This window comes from Mya arenaria, chromosome 1, assembly GCF_026914265.1.
Source record: "Mya arenaria isolate MELC-2E11 chromosome 1, ASM2691426v1".
Lineage (NCBI taxonomy): Eukaryota > Metazoa > Mollusca > Bivalvia > Myida > Myidae > Mya > Mya arenaria.
Genome location: NC_069122.1, coordinates 33,074,908 through 33,101,950, shown reverse-complemented (window position 1 = coordinate 33,101,950; position 27,043 = coordinate 33,074,908). Strand labels below are relative to the sequence as shown.

At 34.5% G+C, this 27,043-nt stretch overlaps 1 protein-coding gene across 1 annotated transcript in view; it reads left to right on the top strand.

Annotated features, from left to right (window-relative positions):
* LOC128234048 (excitatory amino acid transporter 1-like) overlaps positions 1-26,732 on the top strand; it is a 50,996-nt gene extending 24,264 nt beyond the window's left edge. Inside the window, exons 2-8 of the mRNA XM_052948010.1 lie at positions 10,613-10,655; positions 12,441-12,594; positions 18,731-18,917; positions 20,446-20,679; positions 20,968-21,162; positions 23,650-23,784; positions 24,709-26,732. Coding sequence (XP_052803970.1) covers positions 10,613-10,655; positions 12,441-12,594; positions 18,731-18,917; positions 20,446-20,679; positions 20,968-21,162; positions 23,650-23,784; positions 24,709-24,913 — 1,153 coding nt within the window. The 3' untranslated portion in view covers positions 24,914-26,732. The remainder of the gene's footprint in view (positions 1-10,612; positions 10,656-12,440; positions 12,595-18,730; positions 18,918-20,445; positions 20,680-20,967; positions 21,163-23,649; positions 23,785-24,708) is intronic.
* The last annotated feature ends 311 nt before the right edge of the window (positions 26,733-27,043 follow it).

The window sequence follows — 27,043 nt, the reverse complement described above, 5'->3', positions numbered from 1 at the left end:
ACTGTTCATTCTCATTCGCAGAGTGTGACACGCCATACAAACTTCGTACAATGTATAATCATAATTGGCTGGGCCTGTCCATTGACTTTCGCGGAATGTGAATCCTACGGTACGCCATACACCATGTTGTGTTCAACAGTTGCGTACTCAAATTTATCGCAACGCCAAATCAATTTGATGCATATTCATTTGACCTGAATCGTCATTGTTTATCATTGAAAAGAAAGTCTGTATTACTAACAGCAACGTATTTATTCAGTTGGAATAGAGACAAAACATCAATATTTGTATTGACTTGTATCATCGTTCTGTTCATTCGTAAAGAAATGGTAACAATTTATCTGAAATATGTTTTCATATGAATGTCATGTTTCAGGCTAACTTCAGTAGACCGATTAAGGCCTTTGCTGCATTTCTCCACCCGGGTTCAAGTTAGACCCAGTGCCATATGCTTAAAGTGATACTCGGATTTGAAATAATAAATTTTGAATGATTAACCGTCAGCTAGTTACGTAATAATAAATTTAAAATAATTACTGATAACAAGAATGTAGCCGTGAATTTAATACGCACAAGTATTAAATCTCTCATGGGTCCTAAAAGATTTACAGAATCATTGTTTTCGATATTTATTCATCCTTTTCGGTAAATTAAACAATTGTATTAATTGTGGTACATCTTATTTGGGAGTAAGAGTGCATCTTAAACATGAATTGCAGTTTGTTTGGTTTATAAATGATTGGGCTGCCTTCTTGAAATGAATTTAAAAGCTGCTTTCTAGTTATGCTCCTGGAACGGTTAAAAACGAACTCGACAACTATCTTAAGGAAATACTATGAACTAGAACCACAAATTAACGATGCAAGACTACACAAACAGGCAATTCATATTTAAATGTGCTCTGTGTGTTACTAATATTTCCATTTAAAAGCTTAGTTGAAAAGTTTTTGCTTTTGTCACAACACTAAAAAGACGTTCGTGAAAACAGAATCACCTTTGAAAATGGGGAAACAAAGTCACTGACGGCATGGACAAGTAGTCTCGTGTAGTTATCTTCCAACTGTCAAGAACTTGACAATAAATCACCGACCTTTCTCTAAGGCATGTTGGTTTAAACCTGACTAGGGTGTCAATCCTCGTCCAGACATTGTTTTGTTACCAATTCTCCCTAGGCGTGGCACTTGTTTCATCTATTGGCGCGTATGTGTGTAATTATGGAGTCATGTCACCAACTGAATTCATTTCCCTAATCCACTAAGGCCCTGTTCTCGCAGATTGTTAAGAGTAATTATTTCAATAAACCATGCCGTCTTACCAGCAAACATTGATTTATTGTATGTGCTGTTTTATCTGACGTTCACAACATCTTGGCCGAGATTTATTTATCGCTTGGGACTTAAAAATGTCTTTAATATATTAAGTTTTTAAATCTTTGAAATCAGATCAATATTTGCCCTGACATTAATCGAATCTATTTAGATAGACATTAATTTAGCTTAAGCAATTCGCAATTTTAAAAGTTAAGGGAGTACATAAATCACCTTTTATAATACATCTCTCGGGCATTCGAGAAAGCATAAAACAGTTTACATTATATTCCCAGCATGTCTTCTGGATTCAAGTTACTATTCTATTTGATAAGAAGCCATTGAGTTCATGTTTTTGATCCGCAGTAAAAACATTATATACAGGATGCTCTCATTTTTTTAACATAAGATTTACAAATGTTGGGTATTTAAAGACAGGATACACATTTATTGTTCATTTCGTCTTAGGCAAATTCTGTAGAATATATCACATGTCTTTAAGTAAATAAGAGATGTTTCACTGTGCTGACAACATACAAACAAGATGCAATAAATGCTCAACGCAACAACGTTTTATCACAAAATCCGCACACACAATTCAGAATCAATGAAACCAGTCATTTATTTCGGAGTTATTCAATTTACAGGAGTAGAAGTCTCCGTACCGCGATCCCTCGAGGATTCAAGAGGCACTTTTCGTATTCATCAGCGGCAGATTTGTGTCAGGATAGCTACAATAAATCAGTGGACCCTCACTAATCTTATTTTAGTGATTCTGTATACGCACACAAAGGCTGGGTCTCTCAGCGTTTTCCACGTGTTATGCGAGTCGTAGATCACGGCACAGAAGTGCGATTGTCTGTCGCAGAAAACAATTACTGTTCGTGTCTGTCATGTCGTCTGAAGCGCTTACTTGTCATATCCAATGCATTCGAAACGAACAATATATTTCACTTCTTTTACTTTTATTTTCCGAACAAATCTCTGAAACACAATCCTACAGCATGTTAGTTCTATTCTTGAATCAAAGTTTGGGAACTGATCATACTCATTACAAGGGTAAATAATTGCCTTGATAATTAATGTGTACTGGTTGATGAAAATGCATGAAGTTATGTGTCAAAGAATACACATTTATTTCGGCAACTTAGATCGACTGTTGTTTTTAGCATAAAAGACGAGATATAATCAAAGGCGTGTTTTGAAAGTGCCATGGTGGTCTTATGATGGTGCATAAAGCCAATGCGCACAGTACGTACGTCCCATCATGCTGTGCTCTTACCAGCCCAGATATAGTAAGAAGAGTAATGGTGCCCAAAAGCTGTGCTCTTCTGCTAGTTGTTAGACTTACATTCATTTTGGAAAAAGAAGTCAGACAAACATTATATTATACAACATACTTTTTTTAACACTCATATGCTAATAATACAATAAATATATAATATTTAGCCTAAGGAGAATACATTTTTAATCCATACTAAATATACTATAACGTATCGAACACGGACATATTCAACAAACACTTTTACATACATGCTCTGACAGTTTTCAAGATAAACTCACTTAGTGGCAAAATGACTTTTGAGTGCCCAATCTCATATATTCATCCCCAGTCCGAACCAAACTTAAAGTACCCAACATTTACACGAACGACTTTCCCTTTATGTTCTCCCTATCATTAATACAAGCTTTACAAGGTCTATCTGAAAATTACAAGGCAGCGTGATGGGAAGTTAAGAAAAATAATCATTGAAGAGACAAAGCATGTTTTGTGTGTTTCCAGAATTTTCCGATAACGACGAAGATTTGCATTTTTTCATGCTATTACCATGTTTTGTTATTTTGGGTTTGGTTTTTCTCCTGTTTGTCATGGGTTATAGGTTTGGTAAAACAAGACAAATATATGTGGTTGCTACTACATTTGTCCATGTCTTAATTGGATATGAGAAACCTCAAAACAGTTTAGACTACTTTGGTTTTACTCAACTATATTTTCACATTAGTGTGTCAGATATTAGTAAAGTTATAAAGTTTTAGACCCAGTTGTATTAATATATGCAATCCAACAAGTTTCGCGCTTTAGAAATATATATTTGAAGAGCAATAAAACATTAATCTTAAACATAAATGACACGATCAGTCAACGTTTTATTGCAGACTTAATTAAAGGAATCGCTCATGTTTTGGACGAAATGGTTTTTTTCACGGCAATGTATCTTAAAACACTTTATTATTATTATTATTATTATTACTATTATTATTATTATTATTATTATTATTATTATTATTATTATTATTATTATTATTATAATTATTATTATTATAATTATTATTATTATTATTATTATAATTATTATTATTTTACTCTTCAATACCGACATTGCAGAAAAAAAAACAATTGAAGGATACTCCAAACTCCCTGGTTTTAATTGGGAGCAAACCCACACCGATACATTCAATATAACAAATAGAAGAAAAACATCAAAACCGCTCACCTGTGAGGACTCTTACACGTACAGAATCTGAGGGATAATTTAACCTTGAAGCCTTTGGTTTAAAAGCGTTACTAACGCTAATCAAACTCGTTGAATATATATCAACATTTGATGAAGGGTTCCAGCGACAAGATTTTTAGTAAATCCTAATGATTTGCCATATTGAATTTCGTCATAAAAAGTGCGTGTGAGCCTAATGCTCACAATTCTAGAGACACAAACCGTCACAACACAGACAGAACACGCAAACTGTGTCAAATTTAAAGGACTTAAATGCATAGTTTCAGGAATGAATTTTGATGCGCATTCCTTGTTTTCTTACATCGATTACACAACAGGGGTCGAATTTCCTGTGTATAGGTTTATTGGCTCAGGTCCATTTAGAGTTGACACTTTCAGCAAATAATCTCACTTATACATCCTAAAAAATGTATTAACAATATGCATAGACAAGGTATTTATAAATTAACCGATGGAAAATTAATAATAACCAAACAGGAGTAAAAAGTGTTTAATCCCATTAATGGTGTATAATTTAAATCATAGTAATGGGCTAATATATAAAACATACAACATTTTTCTTATTCTAAAGCTAATGACGGCGGGGGCCGGGCAAAACATTCCATGGACATAACCTCCCATGTAATGTTTGACTAGATGGACAAAACCTCCCAAATGATTTTGACAAAATGATGTGGGAGGTTTTGTTCACCTTTTCAAAAATGGCATGGGAGGTTTTGTACATGGATGTTTTGTCCTACGTTTATTGACAGCAATGACAAGCCGAGCAGCGTGGTAATCTACAAGGTGGCAAGCACTCGGCTATAGATCACCGAGCTTTCTCTCCGACATGTTTATTCAAATATGACTTGGGAGTAATTCCTGGTCGAGACATAGGCTTTCTTCGTTCTCTCTAGACGTAGCACTTGTTTCATTTAATGGCACGTATGTGTGTAAGTATGAAGCAATGTCCCCTACTGATTTCATTTACCGAGTCCACAAAGGCTCTGCTCTCGGAGATTGTTAAGAGTAATCATCTCAATAAACAATGCCGTCTAACCAGCAAAAATGATTTATTATTTTTGCTATTTTGTCTTAAGTTCACGACATATTGGACTGAATTTGTTTTCGCTCGAGATTTCAAAATGTATATATTTTTTGTTTTGATAATCTGTAATATTATTTCTAGCCTAAACCTTGACATCAGCTGAATATGTTGTAAGATGCATTTCCATTCCACTTTAACAAGTTGCAATTTCAGACACTCAGGGATTAAATCAATCCAAACCTTATGTAATATAGCTCTCAGAGGTTCTATTAACAAATAATACTATCTAGATTATGATCTAAATAAGTCTGAAAGTGTTAGAGGTTATACTTATCTGTTTGAATAGAGGCCGTGTTCTTCTTGATTTCCCGGAAGATGTAATGCTTTATGGTTAAGAACTTATGAGGATTTAAAAAATGACCACTAATTCTTGTTTGCATTACACAATGTGTTTTAACAAATATGTTTAAAGGTATAATACGAGACTGCTTAATCTGTTTCAATTTCTAATGGAATCGCTAATTCAATGGATTTGGAGTATACCTTTTGGCCACTTTCTGTAGTGTGTTTCTCCGTTCAAAAGACTAGATAAAATTAGTTTAAATTAATAACCCTGGTAAGATTTAAACTAGAAACATATAAATAAACGCACCAAAATCAAATTTACTCCCACACGCACGCACGCACGCACGCACGCACGCTCGCACGGACACACACATGGACACACACACAAACAAACACACACTCCAGAACATACTCCAGAACACACTTCAGAACACACACGCACACGCACACACACACACGCACACACGCACGCACGCACACACGCACACACGCACACACACACACACACAACCTCCAGAACAAATGAAACATGATGTGCTTCATTTCGGAGTTATTGAGTAGTTCCTGCGCCGCGACCCGTGCACATTCTCAATTCATCAGCGAAATACTTCAGTGGACCCTCAATAATCTTATATTAGTAAATCCGTAACGGTAATACAGCGGCTTTGCTCCCTGCTAGTCTCCTTGATGTCGCACCCGAGTTGAAGATCATTGCATACAAGGTGGACTGTTTGCCTATCAGGGAAGTTTATCTTTGATTTGTTAGTTCCAATACTATTTGGGTCTCATTTCCGGTCGAGACATTGGCTTTTTTGCCGTTCTTTCTAGTAGACAATGCGCTTGTTTCATGTAATGGCGCGTATGCATGTAATTATGGAGTCATGTCTCCGATTGATTTAATTTCCCGAAACTACCAAGGTCTGGCTTTCGCAGAGTGTTATAGATGAATATTTTAATAAATCATACTTACTGGCGAACATATTTCTATCTTTTTATTTTTGCGATTTCGTTTTATAAAAGAACTCTTGGACGTCAGATCTGTCATCACTTTAAAATGTTTATAAACTGTCGTTCATATGACTGCCTAAAAAAGGTAAAGTAAATAGGTTAATTGCTTTCTCAGTATAAGATGACAATATGTTTCACAGAGTGAGAGTCGAAAGCTGTATTTTACGAGTGGGGTAGTTATATTTCCCCTTGGTGTTCACCAATTAACATTTAAGTTGGAACCTCCTAATAAAGAATCTGATAGATTTCAATAATATGATGGAAACTAAAGGGGCATACTACAGGGGTTTTTCACCTAAAAGGCAATGGTGGCGGGGCTGATAGGGGAAAAATAGCGTCCTTTTGGCAAAAAATGTCGGTTGGTTGTTCGGTAAGCGCACTCGCCATTGGAAGCAAGTGTGTTTGATTTGTTGTCACAAAGCCGGGCCGGTAGGTTTCCTCAGGGTACTCCGGGTCCCCCCCCCCCCCAACAACACAAGCCCAAACTCGAGCGTAAAATCGAGCCAACGAGAGTGATTAATATAATGTTGTTATAACTTGCTTCACAATCGTTATAAATTAAACTAAACTAAAATGCCTTTTTGGAATTGTCAGCAAAGCAATGCACAACTTTCAAGTAATGAGTCCATTTAAATAGTCTAAACTATGGTCTGTCATCACAGAATAAGTACATTCCCGGTTATGAAGCCAAAAACGGCATGGACAAGCCGAGTAGTGTAGTAATCTACCAAGTGTCAAGCACTCTGCCATAGATCACCGACTTTTCCCCCCGGCAAGTTACTTAAAACACGACTGAGGCGGCAGTCCCGGACGGAACATTGCCCATTCTCCTTTATCCCCTAGACGTAGCACTTGTTTCAGCTAATGGTGCGTTTGTGTGTAATTATGAAGCAATGTCCCCAACTGATTTCATTTCCTGATTCCGCTAGGGCCTTGCTCGCGGCGATTGTTAAGAGTAATTATTTCAATAAACCATGCTATCGTACTGGCAAGCATTGATTTATTGTCTTTGCTGATTTGTCTGACGTTCACGAAATCTTGGACTGAGTTTTTGTCATCTCTCGGGACTTCACAATATCTTTAACACTCCGTTTCTTTATCTGTTTTATTAGGTTAAATAATCATGGCGGCAGTCAATACATTTCAAGATGCATATTCACTCCGCGTAAACAATTCGCAATTTGAAGCACTCAGGGAATAAATAGTTCTAAGCCTTTTAAGATATATCTTTAGAAATTCGACAATATATCCTCTGAAAATAATACCGTTTGTATCTCTAAATGGTTAAAATAAAGATAAAAAGGACGATTTAAAAATGTCTACTTACTCTTCTTTGCACTAGAACTTAGTATTTTAACAAACATGTTAAAAAAATAGTAAGAAACATGTTTTTGTCATAATTGTTAATGGAAAAACAAATTGGATCATTTCTTTCGTGATTCCCTTTTCGACAAATTATTTTTTTCCAAAACTAGATAAAATAGATGTCTGACTTTATCATCATGGTCAATTAAAATAAAATACAAAAAAGCAACATCGTTTTATAACAAAATCTGCACAAAAAATTCGGAATCAATGAAATATGTACTTTATCTCGGCGTTATTCAATTTACATGAGTAGAAGACTCCCCATGAGGATTTAAGAGGCGCTTTTCGTATTCATCAGCGACGGACAGTGTCAGGGTATCTACAATATATACGCAGACCTTTAATTATTTATATTTTAGTTATTCTGCGTCATTTTGCGTTTCCCTTAAACGTGACATAATAGTAACTGTTGCAGATCAACGCGTAGAAATGCAATTTCCTGCTGGAGAAATAAATATCACAAGTTATTGCCTATGATGTCGTCTGAAGTTCTGACTTTACATTAAAATAAAAGTTCGAAACTGCAAATTTATTTTAATTTTCGCTAATAAAAAAACCCTTGCGAAGGCATCCTATTCTCAAAATATATATTTTCTTGAATCAAAGTGTACGATTTGCTATTTTTACTGTAAAAAAGGAGTAAACATATCAATAACAAACACTAGTTTTTATCCTCTTTCCTTTCATTAATACTAATTTCCTCACCTTTGGACCAGTAAATTATGTGATTAATACTAATTTCTTCACATTTGGACCAGTAAATTCTGTCCAAGTAATAATTTGATCTTAAAGGCGCACACTTTATGTTGATGTTATTTTTCTTTTAAATTATAATGCACTATTGTCTTTAACTCATTTGATTGTAATTACTAAAACCAAGAACGCAAAGGATTAAGGTACAGATAGAAAATATTAGCGACGTGTTGGCACTTTTTTAACTGGGGAATGCCTGGTCACGTAGCTATTATTGTTTTTTTTTCAACTTTACATCAACCTACGTCGTGCACCTTTTAAAAAAGATTGTCTTTGTTTGAGAACCGGCTTCCGCACGTGCGGTCGGGTCGAAGTTTTTATCCGCTCCGCATACATGTAAAATATACTTAGTACAATCATACTAGCCCCTGTGGGAGCATACGGGCTGAAAGAGAGGCTTCAATCAGAGTCCCTAGAGAGTACAGTTGAAGAAAATATCTCGATAAAGCTTTATGAAAATGGCCATATCGTGGCTTACAGTGTTTCGTTGAGCACAGATAATTGTCCAATTTTCTGCAATGTGTTTGCAATTGCGAGGTTTCAAAATACAAATTAGACCATTTAGATTATAACGGAAATGTCAACGCTTTAAATAATGCTGAAGCAGACAGCTGATGTTGTTGTTAAACATTTTCGCGTTTTCTTTCCATTTTAGAAAGTTTTTTGATCGTATTAAGTGTATACTGTATCGCGTTATGACACATTTTAAATCATTCTTACCAGAAACAACATAAAATATATTATAAACTGCATTGGAGGGCGAGGGGATATTTTCTGTCTTTGCAAATAGAGGTATTGAGGATTTTGTCTTAGATTTAATTAGAAGCATATGCAAAACAATTCGAAATGTCTTGGTCTGACAAACTCCTCTCTCATTGTTTCCCCACGTGCTGTTATTCGGTGAAACTAAGTGACTGCATCAATGTGGAAACCGACATCTTCCCTTCTGTGACATGGCAAAGTGTCAAATCGTTTTAAAACCCAAAACTCTGAGGATTTTGCAAATCAATTACCATTTTCACAACTATTCGACATGTCTTAAATTTGCTCGTAAAATATTTACAACTCAATTTGATTTGATTTCCATCCCTAGAGGACTGAGACAATGTTATGATTGGAAATGTGATAAAACGTATTACATTTATAGATGCCATTAAACACTGAATGAATAGTGGTTTTAACCCAATTTACATCGATAAGGTATCAATTAATATAGTCGAACCCCGTTAGTTAGAACTCACAGGTACCGAAAATACCTCGAGCCTTGGGAAATTCAAGTTAAGTGGGAATGCTTACCTGCATTGAAAGAAAATCGGTCCTTTACATCTAGTGTGAGCCGGCAAGCAAGTTCGAGCCCTAGGTGTCCGGATATATAAAATATTTCATAATTTGAAATTTAATACGAAACTTTATAAAACGAGTTTAGATAAGTCATGAAACAGGCCTTTGTGAGCTTTATATGTTTTCTGTTACGAGTTTCATTAATGTTTGAATAAGGTCACAGCGAATGTAAGATTATTTTTAATGCGTGACATATTCATAGCCCAGAATGAAGATTTTGTTCAGATTTTGGTTCAATGTTGGAACTAGATAAGGAAAGTGAAATTAATTTGAATTAATATTCAATTTGTTATATTAAAGTTAATGCACATTAATATGATATAAACAAATGTTTTGTTTATTCTTTTTGGTGAAATATCAAGTTTTATCAGTAAAAAACAACAACAACTGTGATGTATATTTTCACAGTTGTGAAAGTAACAACTTTAACAACTTTTTTGTTTGTTGACCTTTGTTAACCTCGTGGTGACAAATATGTAACAACTATTCATCAAAATAATAAATTAAAACCGTTTGCTTCAATATTGAATAAAAAAGTTTCAAAAAATAGAAGAATCAAGGATAAGCCAATACAAATGTTGGGGACCTGTTTGGTCACATGTGCTTTTCACGTGCTCTTACGGTTTACTACAGATCTGGCTTGGAGATGACACACAGAGTTCTCACTTTTGGCATCAAAATGAAGAAAAAAGTAACTCCGAACATAAGCATAAATGAAACAGAACATTTTATGATGTCTGTGTAAGAATTTGCTTAATTTTACTTGTGATCATAAAAAAGTATATTATTATTCGTAGCTTCGCCATCCTGGAATATTTTTTTCCATGTGATCAGACGTGGAATAAAAACACAATCTTAAATCTTACACTGAAATCAACAAAAACATATGCTATGTATCTATGATAACATCGTTATGTAATAAAAGTTAATATATTATTTTCCTTCAGAAACATGTTTCCTGACAATCTCATAGTCGCCGCCTACGAAGGTGTAAGTACACACGATTTTTACAATATTTGTCATTTGGCTTAGAATATACAATATTTTTTTTTAGTTCACTTGGAATATACAATACTTGTTATTTCATTTAGAATGCATGCTTTCTACAATTTCATTTTGAATTTCCATTTTGTAAGAACGCAGAAGTGCTAACTATTTAAATGCTGATTGTACTTATATAACGAGATTAAACGCATTAACACCCTCCTGTGTGATAATTACAGCTTGGAAGAAAGCATTATATAAGACCAATTAATATGTACAGTCCCCTGTAAAATACAGTATGCGTTCTATGTTTAAACGCTAATAGGGGAAAGAGCTTTAAGCATTTCCACTCCCATATGTGTAAACAGTTCGGACACACACACACCATACGAGACAACTCAATATTTACACGTTCCATAGTTAATACGGGATTGACGAGCGAATCGTCTAAAACCAAGCAAAATGTTTCACTATCCTGTGTTAATAAAGGATGAGCGCATGAATGATATGAGACAAATCAATATTTAAATTCTGCTCTTTTAATAAAGGATGGGCGCCTGCATCATATGGCACCAAGCAATATTTACATTCTGCTCTTTTAATACAGGGTGGACGCCTGCATCATATGAGACCAAGCAATATTTACATTCTGCTCTTTTAATACAGGATAGGCGCCTGCATCATATGAGACCAAGCAATATTTACATTCTGCTCTTTTATAACAGGATTGGCGCCCGCATCATATGAGACCAAGCAATAGTTACATGCTGCTCTTTTAATACAGGGTAGGCGCCTGCATCATATGAGACCAAACATTATTTCCATTCTGCTCTTTTAATACAGGATTGGCGCAACATATGAGACCAGACAAATAAAACCCCAACTCTATTGAAACAGGATGGGCACACGAAACATATGTGCCTAAGCAATATTTATACACTCATGTGTTAATACAGGATGGGCGCATGAATTATATGAGACAAAGCAATATGCATTTTCATTAGTGTTAATACAGTATGGATGTGCTTAAACCCGAATGGGCATTCTTTAAAGAGCTTTAAGGCATTGTCACTCTGATATGTGAATACAGCTCGAACACACATAACATAAGAGACCGTGCAATATCTACACTCTCCTTTGTTAATACAGGATGGGCGCACGAATTATATGAGACCAAGCAATATCTACACCAACCTCTGTTAAAACAGGATGGGCGCACAAATTATATAAGACCAAACAACATTTACACTCTATTTTGTGGACGCACGAATTATGTAAGACCAAGCAATTCGGAATCAATGTCCTAGGCGTATTGGTTCAAGGTCAAGGTCACCATTTAAGGACAAAGGCAATTGTATGACACTGGTTGATTATTTTGTTTGGTCAAAGTTTACCCAATCATTACTTATATCCAATAACCAAATTATTTAATTTTGCAATTTGGCCAAAATATTACCTATGGACAACTTAGCAAAGGTTAAATACTTGACTGCAGGTTTCTAGCGAACAACCGACGGTAAGGCGAGGTTGGACATTGATCAACCATAACTTAGGGTTAACGTAGAACCCCTCTTGTACGAAATAATAAAATATGTCATGTGTTTCCGGTCCAGATAGAAAAATCCGACCAGCGGGCACCTGTGTAACGAGGCTTGCTGAGTTACTGCCTACGCAACGTGCCTGAGGCTCGATTTTTCTATCTGGTCCGGACACACATGATTGATATGTCTTAAGCAAAAATGTCCCAAACTAAATTACTTTTAACATTTGATGCCTTGGTTATTATTTCAGTATCGTTCCGAAGAAGTTCTAGTCGAGAAAAACACAACGGAATCTCTTCGGTTAAACACCACTGATAGTGATGTTTGGTACTCGTCTGCGGAAGGGAAAGTCTTAAACGTTACCGTTCACTTTTCGAATGATACGTTGACGTCAATTACAAGAAGTACGTATACGTTGATTCATGTACGTGTTAGCTTTGTTTTCTTAACGAGAAGTATACACGTTGTTTCGTATTATTGTATGTTTTTTTTAACTTATAAGAAGTATATAAACACGTTATTTTTGTACTTGCAAGCTTGTTTTTGTATCATAACGAGAATTAACATACACGTAATTTCGTGTTCTTAAAGCTATTTTTTTAAATATTACAGGAAGTATCCGTACACATCCTTTCATATGCTTGTAAGATTGTTTAAATATTTGTCTGAAGAATGATGCGCAGTGCACTTTAATATCCGTTAAGACTGTTAAACTTTAACTGATGCAAACCTCTACGTAGTGATCTCCCCTCTTGCTACCCCGTTGTTTCATGTTGCTTTTCAAAAACTCTTGCGCGAGGATTATCATTTGAATATGGTGCTTATTCGAAGCTTGTGATTGGGTTTCAAAAGCGCAAAAAATGGCAAAAGAATCATTAAGCGACCTCTTTCAACTTCATTGTTTAAAGAATATATATATAAGGCTTCGCATCATAACATTTCACAAGATGTTATATTACAATTTCACGACATCCAATGTTATTCAGTATAAATGCACTATCTTATCTTTATCTTAAAGTGAAGCCACTAGATGATGCTGTACTATTAGTTGAACTCACCAAGAAGATTTCGTTCAATGTTAAGGCACTAAGAATTGTTGTATGAGTCATTTAACGTTTAAACGACTTTGCTCAATCTCTAACCACTAGGTGTTATTTGACTGTTCGTTGACATCAAGACTATGCTATACGTAAAGTCACTTGATGTTGTTGCAGTCTGTTACATCAACAACTAGTTTAGTTTGAGTTTTGCGCAATATCTTTTGAGAGTGTTACCTTATAAACTTCCGCCTACGATACTACTATATTCTTTTGAATTTCATGTTGACTATTTCATGAACAATAATATCAAGTAGGAATCAGCAAGAAACACCCTCTGTTGGTGTCTATATATACTACACGTAATACACTTGTCTTTGCAAGATTTCCCTGTCTCTAACACTTCACTGTTTTTTGTTGTTGTTTAAAACCAAACATTCTGACATCCTAACTTATTTTGTAACTGATGTATAGGTTAACTACTATCGAAGGTAAAATCTGTCAGTAGCAAAATAATGCATAATTTTCATCACATAATCGCTTTGAATAGTAGCACTTATTCTTTGATTTCGAGTATCAATGACACTTGCCGTATGCGTTATGATGTAAAATTTGTTCAAAATATTACCAAACATTTGGCTATGGTGTCAGAAATATGCTTGTAATAAATGTAATTTAACCTTAGAAGGGAAACGAAATTTCAGAAGAATATCTCTGCATTTTGTTAATGCGTGCATAAAACTAGGCCATTTCGTCAAATTACCAATACTCTGTCTTATGTCGTGGTAAATTACCAACGCGGACAGGCTTTTAGTGAAGGAGAATACCCAGAATCAAGGGAAATGTCTCAGATGATTTAATAAACTCCAAACACGTCCGTTCCACGATAGACACGTGATTTTATTCAATAGCTGAGGCATTTGATGTTTAGTATTTGCTTCATTGGCACGGCATGCACATTTTATGAAACCTTTTTTATGGCCATACTTCAGTGTCTTCAAATGCTAACATTTGTTCATGTGCTGTAGTTCTTTCATGATTTTGTTCATGTACAAAGCTATTTCAAAAAGTTAAATTGTTTGGTAAATATCAAGCAAACCTGAATTGACACACGAAATTATTTTGCTGTAAATTCCACAATGTATGCCTAGCATATCTGTATTTCTTCCTTCCAATGTTTTAGTATACCCATACTTACGAACACAGACTATCATGATTACTTTGTGATGATATGTCTATTTGCTATTATATGTGTATTGAACTTATTATTTTAACCAAAATAAATACTGGTTTAACCGATGTTTTCGTAAAAATACAAAAATACTCCTTTCTGAAATCCTTACCTCATAAGCAGTACATAAAACTATGTATCGCCAATCTCCTGCTACCATCTCTTTCACAGCAACATCAATCTTTACAGTCAAAGGTGTTTTGCAGTCCATTACGGTGGCTGCTTTAATTATCTAACTGACCAGCTTTTAATATATCAACTGAAATAACGTCTTTATCGTCTTCTTGAGTAAAGCTCCATAAGTCAAAACATATTTTTATATTGAAATTACGATGAAAAAAGTCCAAACAATGGCCAGTGTATATGTGATGTACTAATTTGAAATTAAATACAGTGTTCAAAATTCAATTTTTTTTTATGAGGTTGATATATTTTGTAGAAAAAACCTTGATCAATATGTTCAAATAAATGTTTTTAGTAAAATGGCACATTGAAACGAAATATAGGTCTTTATTAATATAGATATGCAAAAGATTTAGTCATTTGATGTACTTTGAACTTCATGTAAAAATAGCTCTTTCAGATTTCTTCCAAACAATTAGGATATTAATGAGTTTTGTTCATGTGCTTTACTTTGAACATTCTTTCAGTGTATTGCCTTTGTGATGTAGATCTTTAACATATTTGTAATTGTAGAATAGATCTTTAACATGTTTGTTCATGTAACATAGATGACTTACTGTTTTCCTTGTTAGGTCCTACAGTGTTTTGTTCACTTCAATATGGCTATGTTAAAGTTTTGTTAATGGAGTGTAGCGCTTTAAGATTTTTGCTTATGTAATAAATCTCGATTATGGGTTCCATCATGTTATAGGTAGAGTAGGATTTCATTTAGTTGAATAACCGCTCTTAAAGAGTTTTGTAAATGTAGTTTAGCTTTTTCAGAATTTTGTAATTTAAAATAGTTCTTTTATCGTTTTGTTCATGTTATAAAGCTCATTCAGAGGTTTGTTAATGTAATATAGCTCGTTCAGGGTTTATTCATGTCAAGTGGCTATTTCAGGATAGATTTCATAAAATACAGGTTTTTAAGAGTTTTGTTCATGAAGTATAGCGATATAAGTTTGCTTATTTTATATACCTCGTTAAAAGTCTGTTCATGTAACACATCTTTCTGAGTTTTGTTTATCTATTTTCTTATATTGAGTGTTGAGAAACCTCAGCTTGTAGTTAATGTGTTCATATAGTAGCTCGCCCCCGTTGTTTCAATGGTACTATCATAATGAAACTGATAGTTACCTATTGTTTGTGTTAGTTAACATAATCACATGTTGCTTGGGATTTACACTGTTCTTGTTGTAATTGTAATCTAACTGCGGACCGAAACTAAGAAAGACAGAACAAGTTTAACGACCGCTTCTTAACAGCACGTCTGCACATACGTGACTCCTACGCTCGACGGATTTTGTTTGCCAAGAAAAGTAATCTCATTCCAACAATATTGTCCACTTTAAGCTAACAACGTCCTGATCAGTAAATGTCTCCTCTCATTTCTCCATTATTTGAATATCCAATAAAAGAGGATAAACAGTAAGTGAGTGCTTGACCGCTCGAATTACCATTGTCGACCCTTTAGATTGCCTATTATTGCTAATGCAATATGTTTGCACTATGTTCTATGCAACGAATTTAACTCGAAATACGCAGTATTTTTTGTGTGATTTGTTCTGGTTCAGTGCCTGAAGTTGATGGATTCTCTACAGGGAGCGGCCGTCAATTTCAATTGATTTCAGCGTCTAGAATATCTCAGCTGTTATCCTAGTGGCTTAAAAATTGGAATCTCCATAAGGGAAGAATAGCGGACGTTTTAGAGGAAATGATAATACAATTTGTTGAGTGTGAATCCCTTTTAGATTTCCCAAGGGTCCGATTGTTGATTTATTTTCATCAATATTGTCTTTTCATTGAAACCGAGAGTTAACACCGAATTGAGGAAAAATAAGAAGCACTGGTATATATCTAGTAGTTTGAGAAACAAATATCATTTGGTAGAAGCCCATTGTCAGGAAAATGCGTTATTATTAAGGGAATCTAGTAAGCTAGTCACGAACATGATCATCTGGACAAGCCAATACTTGGACAGATTTTATGTAAAAAAGCGTCGCTTACACTTGATCAACTTCTGTTATTTACACTAGCTTGAACATTTGATATTTTGCCACTGGTGCCTGTGTTAAGAAATGATCATAACATGTTTTGTCAACAAAACGGTAAACAACCCCTCGATAACGTTTATAAAGGATATAACCACAATTTTAAATGTTACTTTTTAAGATGTATATGTTAAAATTTTATCCATAGTTACAGTTTTATTTTTGTTATTCTGTTTCGCTTAATCTTTATTTGTATGTGTAATAACTCTCTTCCACCGATATATCACGATTAATCCCTTCACGAGTTCATGAGTGTTATTCAATATGCAACTTATGTCGATTGTATGGTCGCACATCATCGACTCTATTCACTGTAGAGGTCCGTTATTTATGTTGAGCAATCCGATTAGCTACTTAGTTCTTCGATCCAATACAGACAAGTATTGAATACAATCCCAGCCCCGATTTACACGTATTATATTTCAAGCATTAATCGTTAACATCCGGTAAACTTGGCATCGATCTCATCATTTTGTACGAAGGCTAACAATTATCTACGGTTGAAGTACGAAAACTGTCGATTATCAATCGATGGACATGAATATTTTACGCTTAATTACGATTTGCTACACAAATAAGGTTACATGGAAATTTGAGCAGTTGTAAGAATCGACTGCGTAACATTTTGATAGCATTTTAACAAGGCAAATAAGGACCTGAATGAAAGTTATGAAAGGTTCTCTGTGACCTTTTTTGAATTATCCTTGATACTGGTATGCAGTGCATGGATCATTTATATATGCAAATATGTAATATTTTTATATTACTGTAAATGTTGATTGTCAATGTTATGAACTCATTGCCGAAATAAACCTATCTATCTAAGCAAGAGGAGTTCAAAACTGTCAGGGGTCTTTCTGACTCATCAGGATCACCTAAGACTCTTTCTGAGTTACGATGATGACGTCACGCCTGTATCCACGATTTGTCAGCAATCACCAAGATTTTGAATTTTAAGGGCTGAAAAGCTGGAAGTGAGAGCACGTATCTATATGAAAGTTTAATAATTCTTTTCAGATATCGAAATTTACATGCGTAATAACTCCTTACATATATGACTGTTAGAATAAAAAATGTAATAATAAGCGATTGAGATTGTGAACCACTGAATAGTGGCGGATTTAACTCAGCTGCAATCGTTAATTCAAGTTTTTTGGTAGCATTGAAAGACCGCTAGTAATGTGCAGGTGTCAAAACCGCTTCATTTAAAATACCAACTTCGCTGACACTTAAATTAATGATATTTGGTTGCGCGAATTTCACGATAAACCCGAGGCACACACACGAACGCTTCCACCACACAGTGACCTTAAACGCAACTTCAATATTGTGTCTGACTGTTCTTATTTTGGCGGTATAACTTAATCTAAGACGGAATCGTCTTCGGTGCAAACTTTGGATGTGAACTTCTGTTAAGATTAATTGATTGACAAACACGTTTCGATTAACTGATTGACAATAACGTTTCGCTGAAATGATTGACAATTATATTAGTAACATTGCCCTTAAACGTATATCACGAAATATGTGTGTAGAGTATGTCCTATATATTTATTGAAATTCATACCTGTAACAAATTGATCTCTTTCTAGATATGGCAATTTCAAATAATGTATGTACTATTCCTGCTATCATAATTCATGTCTATTCCATATAGCACAATATCATTTTTTTTTCTCTCCAGATATCATAATTCATGTCTACTACATATATCACAATTAATATGTGTAGCAATCCCGGTACCACACTTAGCAGGCTTAACATTTATTTCCAGATATCACAATTGATATGTGTAGAATTACAACTATCACAATTAATATATGTAGAAAGCCTGGTATAGTACTTTGCATGCTTAACATTTATTTCCAGATATCACAATTGATATGTGTAGAATTACAACTATCACAATTAATATATGTAGAAAGCCTGGTATAACACTTAGCATGCTTAACATTTATTTCCAGATATCACAATTGATATGTGTAGAATTACAACTGTCACAATTAATATATGTAGAAAGCCTGGTACAACTCTTTGCATGCTTAACATTTATTTCCAGATATCACGAAGATGGTGTTGGAGCCCGGAAGTTCCAACACTGGTTCCACCAACATTCTGGGCCTGGTGGTCTTCTCCGTTCTCATGGGCATCATTCTGGGCAGGATGAAGAGCAAAGGCAAACCGCTGGTTGACTTCTGTAGCTGCCTCGCTGATGCCACGATGCACATCTTTGTTATCTTCATCTGGTAATGACTGCACTATTCTTGTATAATTTCCATGACCATTGCAATTAGGATTGACCATATGTAATTGCATCGCTGGTGCTTCGATTAATAGTTTCGTGTTGTATCTGGTTATGCTGCCACTGTCATTGAAATAAACGTAATACTCTAACCTTTACTTCATATTTAAATAATTGCTTATCCTACCATGGAATATTACTTATAGTAATACTTTGGTTATTGTTCGTGCCCCATTGTTATATACGTGATTAGGGCAATATAAACTAATTGCTAGACTTTTCATTATTTTTTATTCTTATATGACCGTTTTACCGCTGAATATGTGTGGATGCTCTTTCTTATTGCATAAGGGACCATGTACATGTGTTTCCAGTCGAACCACGAACACGATCGTAACAAATCCCCGCTTTTACATGTGACTGTTAAACATCGACACGGCAGGTAAAAATAAATGCCGTTCCCGGACAGTAGCGGGCCGATTCGCAAATACAGACCCTTGTTCTACATTTTTATTTCAGTTAATAAAATATTAGGGGTGGCGGAAAAAGGTGGTGGGCGAGGATAAAATTATTGCAATAAATTTATAGTCGCCATACCAATTCGCTATTTTTTATATCATCTAACTACCTCCTGGTAATGTTTCGATTGCAATTGTAAATTGGTACTCATTGAATTATAAACACTAGCTTATATCACCACATTCAATTGTGTTGTTGAATGGTTTAAAGAGCCCATCATCATTGTAAAAGGGTATCTACTAATTTTAAAAGTACAATATGTCACTTTTTTGCTTATGTAACCATACTCATTTTTGTAATATTCTGTTATAAGGTGTCAATTATCATTGTAAAATGATATTAACTAAAGTACAAAATGCAACTGTCTCGCTCAAATCACCATAAACATCATAAAAATCTTCATTGGAAGCGCTTTTATTGCCATTGTAATAGTGCACACATAGGCACACTGTAAATAGCTCGCGGATGCCACTTGTGTGTAATAGCAGCATGTTTATGTTTCCACTGTAATCACGATAGGCTGCTGTCGTCTGTTGAGTATATAACGGCCTCGCTGAAGCCACAACGGACATCTTTGCACTTGTATCTAGTATTATTTCATTTTTTACAATGAACACTTTGCAAATGCATCGCTGATGCAACCATAAACACATGAATTATCTTCATCAGTCAGTTATTTCATGAGTTAACAATGTGCTTAATAAAAATCATCTTGCCAAACATTAAATGATATGTTCCCCTATTTGTTATCAAACAATAACCATTCACAGCTGTATGTGACTCACAATACATAAGCTGTCTGCATGGACATTTTACAGTTCCTTAAGAAACAATATGACACTTTTTATAAAGTATAGTAAACGTTTAAGGTGCTGGTGTGTCACAGATGTGTATGAACAATGTGGCTAACTGAATTTTATAATAAATGTCCACCCCAATAATTTTCACGTTGGAGTATAAAGCCATTTTTTACTTCTTCAAAAAATCGATAAATTTAAAGTTACTCGTTGCAGGTTCTCTCCAATCGGTATCACGTTCCTGATCGCTAGCAAGATCGTGGAGATGGAAGATTTCGGTGTGATGATCGGCCAGGTGGGCGTCTACTTTCTAACGGTACTTCTTGGCCTCTTTATTCACGGATCGATGGTACTCCCCCTCATCTTCTTCGTGCTCACGCGCCAAAACCCGTATAAGTTCATCTACGGGATCTCACAGGCGCTTGCTACCGCGTTTGGAACCTCATCAAGGTAAGTATAATCTTCAAAATGTGCTTATTCAATCTCACCATAAAAATGGCAATGTGTTTAAAGGTCTAGAGCAACGTAGTCCGTTTGGCATGCGCCGTTGACATGTGTCCAGCACAGCTTTAGAAATACTAGTAGTTCTTACCCTAATAAACCCTATGCTCGGTCTATTTCGTTCAGTTTTAGATGAGTATGTTTGGGTCAACATTTGTGGACACATATAACCGATCACAATGGTAATGCGTGACTTCTGACCATGTCTCGTCCATTAATTTATTACATGCAATTCAGTTCCGCCACGATGCCGGTCACGCTCCACTGCCTAGAGGTGAACAACCACATTGACCCGCGCGTCAGCACGTTCGTTATTCCCGTTGGAGCCACCATCAACATGGACGGCACCGCTCTCTACGAGGCGGTGGCCGCGCTCTTCATCGCCAACGTGAACAAGATCACCATGAACTTTGGCAACGTGATCACTATCAGGTATACCATACTTTTATTTTAATTAATATCAAGTGCTAAATGGCGATATAATTATATAACATCTGCCCAGTCGCTCAGCTTTAGGAATTTTAAAATTTTAATGGATATAATCCTTTTGAATCCTTTAAACTTGTTAATGAGATTAGCATCCGGCCATAATAGACCAAAAGCATACCGACAATTAGTCGTTTTAAATTACACAACTTAATAATAAATCATTACTATATGTACATGTATATCACATGTATTATGTTTACTCACACCTCGGCCATTTACGAGGTATAACCCAAAGCTTCCGACCAAGTTGTTACGATTGTGCTTCCTTAAGCTCAGGGAAAGCCATCAACCGTTTTAGCTCGTTAATTGTGTTGCAAAAAATGTTTCTAAACAATTACTGTCTTGAATTCTCATCGTCTTTACTTAATTATTGCTCAATTAAGAACGTTTAATGACTCAACTTATAAAACATTGTAAACGATTGGTACAAAAACGTTGTGATTTAGATTGAATGTGTTTTCAAACTCATTAAATGAACCATTAAATAATATGAGTTATTTTCCTATTTACCGTAATTATTTTGAAATACTTTTTCAGTCACTTTTAAGGTAGCACTACGTATTAAATTGAAAATTTTAGTTTCAAATCGAACTGCGCTTCGAATTCACTTTAAAACTAAAAACAGATTTTAGATTTCGCATGGCATTAATATGATCTTTTGTTTAACTTTCGAAATGTATTTTCTGTTCCTTGTCACAAGACCTTTTTATGATGACTTTGTTTTGTGAGTACTTTATCAAACATTTGATTATTTTCCAGGTTCATGTAATATAACACTTATTGAAAGTCAATAGTCAGTCCTTCCAGGATCGGGGGCAAAATGGTTTGACTATATACCGGCAAGCCATTCATTAATTGTAAACTTCATACTGCACGTTAAAACGCCCAATAGCTTACTGCAAAAGAGGTCACAACAGTCGCAAAACTAATTTAACACAATCTTTAATCCAAAACAAACTGACAACCGATATTAGGACCGAACATGTTTTTTTTTAGTTTCAACTTACTATCCAAATACAATAGGGAAGGTAGGTAGGCATAACTGTCATATGCTTCTGGTAATCTACTTATTTTAAATGGACTATTTGCATGGGATGACCTGAATATAAGTTTCATTCTGATGTAGGGATTTCCAGTTAAAGTAATGGTAAGTGGACCACGATCAAAATGAAGAATCATCTTTAATCCATAAGAATGCCAAATCAATTACTTTTTAAGACTATCAACTACTAGGGGGGTTATTTTTCAATCGTTAATGCATTCCAATGGTAAATAAAACACTCAGTGTAGTGAAACATTTAGAAAATTAAAAAAGGAAGCCATAATTTGTTTCTACATTCCATAACATTTTTTTCTGAAAGATTGGGGACGCAAAAATCAATTTATTTTTCTAAACAATTACTAACAAGATTACTCGAATAATTTCTTTACGCCTCGAGATACAACAGATGTATTTTTTTCTCTGGAATAATAATTGTACATTTCACCTGCGATGACTTTTGTGCCGCGGAGATTGAAGTCTGCGGGAATTTTCGAGACCTATAAAACTGCCATGCAAGGAGAACTACTTCATATAAATAATGAATTATTCATTAACCGACATTCAATAATTCAATATTTTAATGCAATTAATTTCATCTGGTCGCAACAGGATCGTGAGCCATCTCTTACAGAAGTGCAACGGCATAAAATGTGTCTATAACTGTAAGATGACATTTGGTTCTTGTTCTAAATATACAATCAATTGGATTCATTCGTGATTAAAATTTTCCAGAAATGGATTTCCGTCAATCGACACTGTCTAATATAGAGTTTTTTTGTTGATTCTTAATGGCATTTGATAAGGAGAGAAGTCAATGAAAGATTTTAGATGTAATTAACTTATCTTATTTAGAAAACCGTGCGCATTGTGTTGATATTATTTAGATCTTTTTGAAAGAGTAACGGACATTTTATTTTGATCTATAAATAAACCGTCCATGAGTTGTCAAAGAGCAATTTTCGTAGACAGAATGAAGAGCAATTTTGATCTGTCCATTTATAGACCGGATACAGTTTGTCAATTTTAACATAAGACGTCATAATAGATAATACGATATAATTTAATAAAAGCAATTATTTACTTATAAACTGTGAACTATGCATCTCATATTGACCGCAAAATAGGTTATATAATAATATTATTTTTGCTCAGTATGACAGCATGTTTCACTGCTAATACGAACATAATTGTACATTGTACAGACTGCTAGTATCGCCGAAATTAACCCTGCCGGTTCCTAGTCAAATATGTTGGTATCAGTCAGAATTGATGCATTTTAAAGATATGATTAAAACAAATTAGGTTTAAAGATACGATACAAATTGGTCATGGTAACATGCAACTTGATTCAAAACAATTAATTTAAATTGCGTGAAAAAACCTTTCAGCATAACAGCGACAGCTGCGTCTATTGGGGCTGCGGGCGTTCCCCAGGCGGGTCTTGTTACCATGGTGATTGTTCTGTCCGCAGTGGGACTCCCAGTGGATGACATAACACTCATTCTCGTCGTCGATTGGTTTCTGTAAGTAGAGTAGCTTAGCTAAATGTACGATTTTCAATAAGCTAAAAATGTCATAATATTTAGGTTATGTATCTTTTGATTTGGCATACGTTATAACTTTCGCTATGGTTAAAGAAAACGCTTTAATTGTTTAATTTAACACTTTGTTGAAAGAGAATAGTTTTATTCTTTGTTTTGTTGGTCGAACATTATTTGAAAAATATTTCCACCAATGCATGACAGGGAATTAAAGCAAATGACACTGTGTAAATGAAATGGTCGGACATAAAATAAGCTTCAATTTGTTTTACTTGTGTATACACTACTTGCTTTTATTTCACGTCTTATTTTTGTAATCTTTTGATAATGACCAACCTAAGTATATACTGAAATACTCATTTAGTCAACCAAATGATTATACTGTCTATGCGTAACAAAGCAGTATGTTTTTCTATTTTGATATGTTCATAGTTGTCTCCCTTACACTTTCGATTTTTGAATTGAGTTTGTAACGGACGTAAGAAATATGTGACTGGTTAGAATAATGCAAAACTTATAACCACAGTGATAACATGCAAGCTGTTGCTGCGTAGAGATATAACAAACGGATGGGTGTTGTTTTTAATGTATTTTATAAAATCTGATCATATTGGTTTAAAAGAACTGTTGAGTCAAATGCAGCTTCCCTTTACCAGGGAAATTAAAGACCTACGCGGTTTAAAAGCCCTTCGCTTATGCACTTGCACTGTATGTTCATATACTATTTATAACTGCGTCTCCTGTACTGTGCCGTTTGGTGTTTCTCGTTGAGTAGTTTAAATGGATTGACCCTTATTAAAGATTATCTGCTTAGATTGACCTTTTACTTTATCTTAATACAAGTTGATACACAAGAGTATTGGTTATGATAATGAGTATTGTAACTGTTTTATACCCATATTGCAGAGACCGATTCCGAACCTTCACAAACGTAATGGGCGACAGTCTTGGAGCTGGGATTGTCTACTATCTGTCGAAGGACGAGCTTCCGCCTCTTCCTGAAGATGCCGACCATGTTGCGGGACCTCACGAAGTCGTCACGGAGAGTCCCGGACTTGTACGGAAAGGCCCGAATGGAGCCGAAGAGCATGGAGATATTGCTAATGTTTAACATAAAACATAGCATTATAAAGGTTTTCATTGTACGTTCTTGTTCAAGAGGTTGTGATTCAATCGTGGTTGTGAACTTTGAAATGTATTTGAAACCGTTAACTGATGAGAATGAAGACTTTGTACTATTATATACGATAAGATTTTACGAATGAGAGCGGTAGCTTGCACAGCAAATGGATTTTGATAAGGGTTATGAGCAGTGTGACTTGAAGATATTAAAAGAACAAATTTGAATTGTATTTTCAGATTTAGTTAGTGCTCATCATGTTAAGTCTCGTTTTCATAATTGAAATTCACAATTTAATTTCCATTTTCCATTTTTTTTCATTTGTGGTAGATGGCCAGGCTTTCTCTGAATGCTACATATTTAGAACCGACGAATTATTTTTAGGGCATAATATGTAAATCGTTTTTGACATTCAAAATACAATGTATTAAAATCATTTAATTAGTTCTATCATATAACAACAAACACTGTGCAATTCTTTAATTTGAACAACGTCTGTAATATATGTATTCCGTTATTTTTTTGATTCATTGTATTCAGTTTTAACTGAAAAAAATTAACATGATATTTTGATATTTGAATACAGAATGATTTCAGCCTTTTGCATCATGGATATTATATCCCTACCTCCGTAAATTTGTATCTGAGACTATTTACTCTTTTTGCACCCATTTCATTTCATTAAACCAATGTTAATACCGTATTCAATAAATAACAATCCCAAACTGGTAAAAGATATTTGTCTTTAAATTGTTTGATTTTTGAGCCAAAAACAGCAGTGCATTGTTACAAAGGTTGTATAATAGCAGCACATTTAATAGGGCTTAATTCGTTTATAGTTGTAAGCATTTATAAATGTTTAAGTTGTATGATGTATATTTGATGTTTTCATGTAAGTCTATTGTATTCCTATCACTCAACTAGTAGTTGTTAACATTGTTATTATGCAAATGAGAGGTTTCAAATCTTAAATGTAATTGCTTTTCTAAACTTTCGGATGACAAACACATATTTCATTTTCGGGTCATTATTTATAACGATCTGTTTCTAGTGAACGGATTTAAAATGGACAAAAACAAATACAAAATGTAAATATAACAAATATACATGGTAACGTGTTAAATTTAGTCGTTGATTTTGATATAGATTAAACTGTGTAAATAAATGTATTGTATTAATATGTAATCTTTAGTCAACGAATAGGAATATATGTTGATATTTAAATTATTCAAATAACGTGTTAATAGTTGTCCTTGTATTATATCTTTTCCTAAAATTTGACATGAAATCTAATACCAACAATATTTTAAAGAAGACATAATGACGCATGCTATTCACTGAATGAAATATGATAAGTGCCCGTAACGTGCTGGTATTACCTAAATATTTCCCTGTAAAATAATTACAGCTCATCCCATGAACTCAAATAAAATTCTTTTCCATCAGAGACCCTGCATTTAGTGCGGCGCCACCAAAGGTTGTCGTTGATTCAAGAGCAATATTATTTATAAGAAGTTTATATTATATTGGTTGTGTTATATGTTGTTTATATATATATATTTATCTTAATGTATGTTTATTTTAGTAAAGTAGTAAAGTTTATCTTTTAATCTCTGTGGTTTCGAAAAATCATTATCATTCTTTAAAGCATCGTAATGTCTTTTTCTGTATACATGTAGAAGAACAACATATGTAACCAAACAATTCGACCACAGACAAGGATTCGAAATGGTTAAAATGGGACTGTTTGCTTATGATGTTTTAAGTATTTCACGAAACAGTTCTATTTTTAATTCAATTAAATGTTGTAACTCCGGTATTTTTGAACTGTTGAAATAAATTGAAAAATATAATATTTTGTATACGTTTCTATCGATGACCTTGGCGTTATAACTGTTCACATACAACAACAGGCCACAAGGCATGGCTACCAGACTATAATAGCTAGGACAACGGGGCTATGAAACTATTCGTATGATGTTCGGCCAAAATGATGTCGAGCTTCTCAGCAAGTATAAACATCCTACGAAGATGAATAGATAGGGGTATATATAGAAGATATAGAAGGTGGAGAGAGAGAGAGAGAGAGAGAGAGAGACAGAGACAGAGACAGAGACAGAT